This window comes from Vitis riparia, chromosome 8 (assembly GCF_004353265.1).
Source record: "Vitis riparia cultivar Riparia Gloire de Montpellier isolate 1030 chromosome 8, EGFV_Vit.rip_1.0, whole genome shotgun sequence".
Classification (NCBI taxonomy): Eukaryota; Viridiplantae; Streptophyta; class Magnoliopsida; order Vitales; family Vitaceae; genus Vitis; species Vitis riparia.
Window position 1 is genome coordinate 9,874,917 of NC_048438.1, and position 8,935 is coordinate 9,883,851.

Below are 8,935 nucleotides of genomic sequence, written 5' to 3' on the forward strand. Positions count from 1 at the left end.
ATTGGGAGGAAGAAAGATGTGAAGGCTATAACGAATGCTAGTGTTTCAGATTTTGCAGTCAAACCCAAGCTGGTCTGCACTCCGGTCAGGAAAGCAAAAACAAAGAAACCGACCAAGTGAAGTACATGAAGCACCAGGGCACCCCTTTGTGAGAAAACCTTGCTTTGGAATTTTTGACTGTCCCAGAAATGAGTGGCCTAAGGCAATTCCATTCTGCAGGTGGACAAAATAATTCTTACATTCTGTGAGAATAAATATCAACGTAGGAATCACAAACTTCTGTAATATTATTAGAGGTTGGGTTCTTAGTGCTGTCACATTGCGCAAGCCAGCTATGTGGTTTAGAAACAAATGCATGAAATTGAATTAGATGGTGTGGGCATAACAGAAATAAAAGGAGGAAAAATCTTGAGGATATGATTTTTTTTACAAAGACAAATATGAAACAAGCTTTCTAGGCTTAGTTCTTAATGAAAGTCCTGCTTAATTAAGCATAATGTAAAATTTTAAAACCGTTCTTCATATTTTCAATTATCGTTCATGATACTATACAAAAAACAACTAAAACATCTAAAATTGTTCTTCATATTGTTCTAAAAAATAGTCTATTTTCATGACATATACTTACAAAATTGTTGTTTGTCAAAAGTTTATCAATCGTGTTTTTTAAATTAAAAATATATTTTGAAGAATAGCTTTTCAGCAAATTAAACCTTAATTTTTGTTGAAATATATCCCAAAGTTGTTTTTAAACAATTTAATTTGCATAATCAGACGAAGGTGTGCAAATTATACGCCTGAAAAGTAATTTTGGTGAAAATGTTTCATAAGGAAATTAATGAGAGCAAAAGCGTTGAGATTCTACCTCTTCATGGTTTGAATTTTGGAATTATGAACTGCAAATTAATTAATTTGGAGGCAGAGGTATGGTTTCAAACTTCTGGGTGTGACATAAGATGCCACACCTCCATGAGCAAAATCAGCCTATCAGTCTGTGACACATAAGAGAAATTATTTTGCAGCACAACACTCCTTATTCCTTATTATATTGGTTTCGAGTTTCATGATCACAAGAAATGCTTCAAATGAATATAAATTTTTACCCAATATTCTTAGATGGTCAATAATGTGGGCAAACTCAATGGACTCCGTTATAGTGATCCTGCTACTGTGAAAAAATATCTCGACGTGCTCAATTGGGTGAAATTTTTTAATTAGAACATACTACTTTAAAATCAGAGTGTTGAAATTAAAAACCACTAGACAGAATAACAAGATGAAAAGATTTAACATCAGGCAATGTGCATGGGAGAAAAGAAAAAACTCCAAACCCACATGATAAAAGAAGAGCTTGGCTCATCACATCTTCACTTAACATCCCGTGCAGGCCATTATTGAAGTTGATGAACATTTGTACATGCTTGAAACGTCTGGTCTTGCTGATTATTTTCCTGAATCTACTACTACTCCTACATGTTTTTATTTTTTATTTTTTTTCTTTACAATCTTAGCTTCTTTCTTTAGGCAAGTCAACAGAGATGCCCATCACTCTAGGACCACCCCATTGTTGGAGTTCCGTTAAGATTTGACGAGACTAATTATGCACTTCAAACAGCTTTAACGTACTTGGTTGGTTGATCTCCGCCTACCCAGAACAGTGGAAAACCGAGGAAGACTGAGTAGAGAATTCTCTCTAGTGAGTCCTTGAAGAGCACTATACTCCTCCTTTGAGTTTCCTTTTGTAGATTCACAGCCTTGCTGGCTTCTTGTTGTTGCTGAACGTTGAGACACTGCAAGCTGCTGGTGATTATTCACACCATCCTGACCATTTTTTGACGTGGATTTGGTTGACAAAGGTGGGGTTTTTAGGAACAAGCATATGACTGCACAATCATCAGTCTTGCAGCCCGGATATTTAATCTTCCATTCTCGGACTGCACGGTCTACTAACAGCTGAGCTGCCATGGATCGCTTCTTAGCTGAAGCAACTATCCTTATGACCTCAGAGTTTGATAACACATCCCATACCTGCAAACCAATATCTTTGTTTTAGGAAAGCAGGCTCTTTCACATTAGTTTTCGTATATATCTCACTGAAAAGTTGTATCAAAATTATCATGATTTTCGTTTTTTTTTTCATACTCGTTTAGCTGCTGATACCATGAGTTTGAAGATTATTGCATTGACAGGATCTTTCCTTTTTCTTACCCCATCAGATGCTAGGACCACAAACTCGTCCTTGTCTGTTAGCTTTCTGTAAGAAACGTCAGGAATAGAGATAAGGCCGTAGTCTTTCAAGCAGAAATCTCCAAAAGCCCTTGTCATGGCGAGACCAGGGGAATTTTGATCAGGCATCCATAGTCTATACACCCCAGATTCATCAGGTAAAGCAAATACCCGGCCTTTGCAATTCTTAATTCTTTCAGCTTCATCTGAGAGTAACATCAGTTGCAAGACAGAAAAACCAAAGAATGGAGTTACGATTAGAGTGAATTTCTACCCTTAAAAAGCTTTAAAGAGGAGACACCCACTTGGAAGATTTGGTTTCAAGTCTACTGTGAGTTGGACGGGAACGAGTTGGTTTCTGTTTCCTCTAGTGCAAAGAACCGCACGAGAATCCCCCAAGTTGGCAATTATCAAATGGTCCTCCTAAATAATAAAAAAGAAAAAAAAAAAAAACACAAAAGATCATTCTCTTCCAACATGAATTAACATGTGTTCTTGAATGCAACTCAAGGGCCAAATAATAACCTGTTTGATTACAGTCACTGCTGTTGTGCCACTGCAGAAGCTGTCAAAAGTGGAATTGGAGCCAAGTTCTTCATCCATCTCTTCAAAGGACTTAATCAAACTGGCCTTCCACAAAGGAAATAGTGGGTACTCAAAATTTTTGTTCTCATGGCTATCTTTGCTATCATCCTTATGGTTGCCATGAACAATATCAGAGTCACATTTGGAGCTATTAGGTAATGATAGCTTAAATGCAGAGGAGAGCCTGGAGGGTAAAATGTCACGTATAAGGCCTGCAACATGGTGGCCTGAGGGACCATGTCCATCCAGCACAGCACAGAAAAACATGCCTTTCTCACCTGAAAAGTCCTGGACATTGCAATTAGAACTTCAGTACAATGCATTAAAATGTAAATAAAGGCTATTCACTCTTCGCTTCCAATTTGACTGGACCAGATTAAGGGTTTTGTCCTAGGCAGAAGAAAGACAACCTTATAGAGTGGTGAAGTGAAAATGAAGAAATATTTTACACTTAATATCAAATGGATATTGTGAGGAACCTGGGAAAAGATCAACCAACAAAATCTAACAGAAAACATGAGACTAGATCGATTATAAAATACACAAAAAAAAAAAAAAAAATTAAAGCAAAGCATTCCAGTGGCTTATTCATTTACATGTTGAGAACTCATCAGTTCACATACAGAAGAAAAGGACTGTAATCCCATGAGTAACAGCTAGCAAACAAAATCAAATGATTAGACAGACATTAGAACAAAAACAGATGAAGAAAATGAGAGTGAAGAAATGAATATGTTGTAACAAAATTAGGAATACCTGAACAAAAAAAGGAGAAAAAAGGAAAATCGGTCTGGAATTTGTTATTTGAGTGATAACAAACTGGAATGACAGTTACCTCCCAAACAGTCATGGCATCTTGATTGATCCCTTTTCTTCCTCCTTGAGTGAACATTGACGTATACATGGAATTTCCTCCCAACCTAACACGAGACCCTCCATCTTCAACTCGAACATCACCCGCATCTTCAACGTCATCAACCTCTCCCCCCACCACTCCTTCAAACTTCTTTTCCCTGCTGCAACATGCTCCCATTTCTTCCACCCACAAAATGCTCCTCTAAAACCAAGGAAAACCCACCTATATGTATCCAATCAAAACCCAATAACTTTCCGGAAAAACAAACAGGACAGAAGAGAGAGATTTTCCCCAGAAATCAGACGAATGAGGAAGCTGCAATGGTGAAGAACTCAAGGTGATGTGTGTGGCACAAAGAGGCTAGGAAAGAGCCTTGTTTAAGAGGACAAACCGATGATGATTGATGTCTTTGAGGTGTAGAAGAATCCAATGAATATAAGGTTTGAAATTTAAACACTAGAACAATAAAATATGGCTCGTTATTCTCCTAGTTCCTATCATGAGATGGTCAACGTGTTTGTTCCCCACTAGGAATCCACGACGTTCTTATCATCTCTCATTTCTCAACCCGTGTGCATGTAACAATCACATGTTATCATCAATTTAAGAAACTTGTGGTGAAGAAAACGTAGGCAAAATGGAAATTCAAATTTTATATGATAATATATTTAATAAACAGCTTCATATTTTTAATGAAAAGATGATCTACTTTCTTTATGAAAATCGATTCTTAGTTTTAACAAGATTTTAAATGGTGATTGGTGCTTATGATTAAGTTAAAATTGAGCTGATTATATTGGCAAATGTGAGTGGCTAAATTGAGACTTGAGGATGATTTTCCTCAAATATCTTATTTGAATCCATCGCCTTTAATTTTCAATTCGAGAAAACCCATTTGAATCTTCTTCCTCTTCTTCAAAATTCTTATCAAATAAACAAATTCAATATAATCCAAAATTTTCTCAAACTTTATCCCAAAAAATAGAAGAAGGAATTTAGATGAAGATAAGGAATGAAATATTCAAATTAGGAGGAAAGAACTAATCAATGGTTAGTTGGTAGTTGTTGTCAAGGAGGAATAGAAGAAACCCCAATCAATGGGAGAAAACAACACTACAACCGATTCTGCACATAAATCAATAGAAAACCTACTATAATCCAAAAATCACATGCAGGCTCAGAGAAAAACGAAGCCTACTAATCTACAAATAAAGAGCTAGTGCTAATTTAGAAGAAATCCAAACATTAATTAACCACCAAATGCATGGTGGTTCAACCATCAAAATTCGTTGTTTGAAGATGAAGATGAAGTTAAAAATGGGCGAGAAGATGAAAATGGCAAAAATATAAATTCGAGAATGAAAAACTTCAAAGACAAAACCCACTAAAACACCATCAGATGAATACAAGGGGAGGAAATGAGGGCGTGGTCGGAAGAGACAAGAAAAACTCGAGACATGATGATTTGAGATATAACAAAGTGTTGTAGGGATGATGAACAGCATGTGCTATGGTATAAAAATTAGTCCAAATTTTTCTAAAGGTCTTTGCAGAAATGGTGGAAAAGGCCATTTGCTTTTTTTCTCTTTTAAGGAAAAACTCAAATCATAGGTGATGTACAGAAGATACATTAGGGTTTCAATGGAGAAAGATAAAGATATTAAGCTTTGGTAAGTATAATTAGATTATTTACTTAAAAAGGGACCAAAATGATTAGAGGTTGTAGGTTTAGAAATGGATGAGGGAAGAGGGAAGTCTCCAAGAAACGCGTGCTATGTCCATGGCATGTTACAGAGCTCATTGTGATATAATAATATTAATACCGGTGTAGACTGATTCTCGAATATTGAAGCTTTATAATCATGGTCATAGTTTATGATGAGAAATGGGGCCTAAGCCTAACTGTCTGTGTCTCCGACTCTCCGTCTCTCTAATAATTCGGTTGTTAAGGACCCAAGTTTTATTCTGACACCAATGCTACTTTCACATATCCAGATATCCTTCATCTCCTTTTCTTCTCTTCTTCCCTCTTTCCCTTTCATTCCATGGATAGTTCTAACTTCTAACCACCGTTAAATTGCCTATTATATCCGATTCCTACCTGGGTCGGCATTATTTTTTCTTACTACTTTTATATCTTCTCAAAGAGGGAAGGAATCCAAGATGCAAAGTCATACAAAGAAATAAGAAGGGAAGGAAAAAGAGGTGTTGTACCATTGCACCAGAAAATGGAGCCCAACTAAAATTTTTACGACCATACAACTCCATCACCCACTCTTACCAACCCCTTAACACTCCATGAATTGGAAATGGTTTACAATGTCCAAAAAGGTTTAGCCCCCAGGACCCAGGACCGCAAATTGAAGCATTAGGGTTCAAAGTCTATATAGGCTCGGGATTCTCTTTGTTTATTCAAAGTTAAAAAGAAAGAGTTTGGAAAATAAAATACAAATGGTCTGCAATAATATAACCCAAAGGCCAAGTTGATACCTACAGAGCAAGCCTCGTCAACTCCTATCCTTTGCCTTCCCCACATACACACAATTGTAAGCAATACCCATCCAAATACAGTCCTCCATCACTTCCTTCAATGCAAGTCCAACAGATCAGCTCCAAACTTAATTGTTAGCCCCACATGCCGCCTTAGAAGAAAAAGGCAGCAAATATCATACAAATCATTTAAGATCTAACTCAAAAACTCAAAATGCATGCAAACTTGAACCTTTATTTAGCAGATACATAATTCAAGACTAAAGCTTCTTTCAAACCCTTCTCATCTCTACTTGCACTTAAGCTGAAAGAAATGGAAAATTTTTAACTAACCTTACAAATAAAAGAAATTGGTGAATATTTAAATTATTAAAATTTAAAAAAAGAAAAAAGAAAAAAAAAAAAAGGCAAATAGAATGCTTCCACTTTCCACTGTAAAAATCAGGAACAGGCCTCCTCGAGGGGAAAAGCAAAAGCAAGAAATGGTACAGGATCATGTATGGAGTGTTGTAACCAGTCACCACCACTGATGAACAAGAACTCCACTGTTTCTGAGATTAGAGAACAGATCCAAGCATTGGTCATACGTTTTCTGATACTTGGAACTCCTCTCACCTGGGCAGCATCTCTGCCACCTGTTATAGTGGCATTCCAGAAATATCTCATCAATCAAGCAAATAGCACCTGTTTCAAACAACCTTGGAATCAAATCAAATTCTGTCCCTTCCACATCCATCTTCATCACCACAAAATCTCTCTCCGACACGCTGTTCTTCAACCAGTTTGCAAAATCAAATCCCTCAATCTGATCCACTACTGCATCCGAACTGGCGGACGATTGCCCAGGTTGAATCCGACCCATTCCTCGGCCTTTTTCCACGTCCTTATGACCCGGGTCTTGATTAATCTCGAAGGACAATGTCTCATTCCTCACCCATGCAGCATAGGGCAAAAGAGTGACCCTTTTCTTCAACTTGTACTCGTCATGAAAAGTTTTATCAGCCTCAATTGCATAAACTTCGAAGGTCTTATTCTGCTTTGGGTATTGTTTCCTGAACCAGCTCCCTATACTGGAGCCGTAACTCCTTGCTCCAACATCAATATACACATACCTCTGCTTAAAGCTTATATCCGCCATTGAGGGAAGATACTTTATGTTCTTAATATTCCTTTTCAGAGAAATCCATGGCTTCAATGGCTCCTCTGTAATCAATGGCTCAGCTTTCCGGAACAACTCTCTTTTATGTCCCGGAACAGAGCACTTATTCACAGAATTGCTATGAGACTTCGGCGTCCCATGGCTGAGAATTCCAGGTTCTTTTTTCAAAACAATCTCACGTATGTAAGGCATCGACGAATCCATGCCGTCTAGTTCCCTTGTTTTCACTACTTTGCAGCAATTGAATAAATCAACAAATGAATTGAAACTATACTCATCTTTAGTCTTTGTATGAACCACCAAAAACCCTTCGGGTTTAAGGGTCCGCGCTATCTCGGAAGCGAAATCGAGCGGTCGCATCACCTTATCTAACGCTCCGCCGCCGGAGAACACGAAATCGAAGGTGTCGTCGTCGAACGGCTGGCGAGAGGGAAGAGCGGACACTACCAATGGTGGGGATTTCTTCTTCGCCGTGCCGATAGCGTCCACAACGCCGATCTCCCTCAATGCAAACACATCTTGCCCAGCTGAAGTTTCTACGCACAGCGATTTCGAATTCGGCGTGAGGTAGCCATCGACGATCAGATCTTGGAACACAGACGAGTAAAACTGCACCGCCTTGCGCCAGCCTTTGCTGGTCCAGAGATCAACGCGGCTTGGCGCCGCAAAAGTAGATCGGGCGGCGTCTTTGACAACAATGGCCGAGGGCCCAATTTTTCCGGCGCCAGGAAGGTTAAAACTTTCGGGCAAAGAGAAGAAGCAGAAGTCACCCAAATCGCACGACTCCCCTCGAATGGTAACAACGTAAGCAAAACGCACACCAATCACCAGAACACCAAACAAAAGCACTCGCACCATCATATTCCTCATAAAGCTGGGCTTCCCTGCAGTAGGCTCCATGGCTACAAATGAATAACCCCTTAAAAAACTGAAAGAAACGTATCAAACCCAAACTGTAACCCTAATCCTAACCCTAGCGAGAGCAGAATCGAGCAGAGGTATGGTTGGCGCCGACTAAGGTTCTGGAAGATGGAGAGTTGCAGAGAGGAAAATAGAGAGAAAAGGAAGGGACAAAAGGGAAAAACATGGTGGAAAAGGAGTAAGATTTGTAGAAGGACAGAGGCGATCTCATGGAGCTTTGCAATGCTGTGTGGCCATTCCTCACAGATTCCTTAAGAGTTTTTACTTGATTTGCTGGGTTTTAGGGGGAGAGACTACTTTCAGAGAAGAGGAGACATCCACGCCGAAGAATGATAAAAGCAAAAACAACCGCGTCCTCCCTCCTACCCAAAGCGATCAACACTTGCTTAGCAGGTTCCCAGTCGACGCGGACGCCCGTGGCATCTTTACTTTTGTTTGCCACTCGTTTCTCTCCAAATATCAAGGCTGCCACTCCGGAGTCCGATAGACATCAGTGATATCGGTGATGTTTTTCAATGTTATATTTGATTTTTTGGATAATAAAGAGGATTCTTTTTAGTATTTCCCCTTTTTTTTACTATAGTATAATAATATTTGTTAAAGAATTAAGTTATTAAGGAATATACTAATTGATTAACATTTTTTTTTTCTTTTTATGAGCCAAAATTACCATAAAACGGTTATTTTCTAAATAAAGA

General features: G+C 38.5%; 2 protein-coding genes across 3 annotated transcripts; both read right to left on the reverse strand.

Annotated features, from left to right (window-relative positions):
- Positions 1–1,243: 1,243 nt before the first annotated feature.
- Positions 1,244–4,053, reverse strand: LOC117920142 (probable protein phosphatase 2C 65). Of its 2 annotated transcripts, none has more exons than XM_034837507.1 (5): positions 3,647–4,053; positions 2,752–3,099; positions 2,532–2,649; positions 2,209–2,432; positions 1,244–2,028 (listed from the first exon to the last, which is right to left on the reverse strand). In XM_034837507.1, the coding sequence occupies exons 1-5, from the start codon at positions 3,842–3,844 to the stop codon at positions 1,618–1,620; spliced, it is 1,299 nt and encodes a 432-aa protein (XP_034693398.1). In that variant the 5' UTR covers positions 3,845–4,053; the 3' UTR covers positions 1,244–1,617. The 2 variants fall into 2 exon arrangements, with proteins under 2 accessions (XP_034693398.1, XP_034693396.1); XM_034837505.1 differs by having other exon boundaries at positions 2,143–2,432.
- Positions 4,054–6,372: 2,319 nt separating this feature from the next.
- LOC117920879 lies at positions 6,373–8,567 on the reverse strand. The gene has a single exon (XM_034838551.1). The coding sequence runs from the start codon at positions 8,214–8,216 to the stop codon at positions 6,675–6,677; it is 1,542 nt and encodes a 513-aa protein (XP_034694442.1). The 5' UTR covers positions 8,217–8,567; the 3' UTR covers positions 6,373–6,674.
- Positions 8,568–8,935: the final 368 nt, after the last annotated feature.

What these genes read in the sequence shown, in the direction of transcription:
- LOC117920142 (XM_034837505.1), bottom strand. Translation starts at nt 3,844, where the DNA reads ATGGGAGCATGTTGCAGCAGGGAAAAGAAGTTTGAAGGAGTGGTGGGG. An exon ending in ATGCCATGACTGTTTGGGAG is followed by an intron (nt 3,100 to 3,646) that starts GTAACTGTCATT and finishes TGCAATGTCCAG; the next exon opens with GACTTTTCAGGTGAGAAAGG. An exon ending in CTTGAAACCAAATCTTCCAA is followed by an intron (nt 2,433 to 2,531) that starts GTGGGTGTCTCC and finishes TGTTACTCTCAG; the next exon opens with ATGAAGCTGAAAGAATTAAG.
- LOC117920879 (XM_034838551.1), bottom strand. Translation starts at nt 8,216, where the DNA reads ATGGAGCCTACTGCAGGGAAGCCCAGCTTTATGAGGAATATGATGGTG.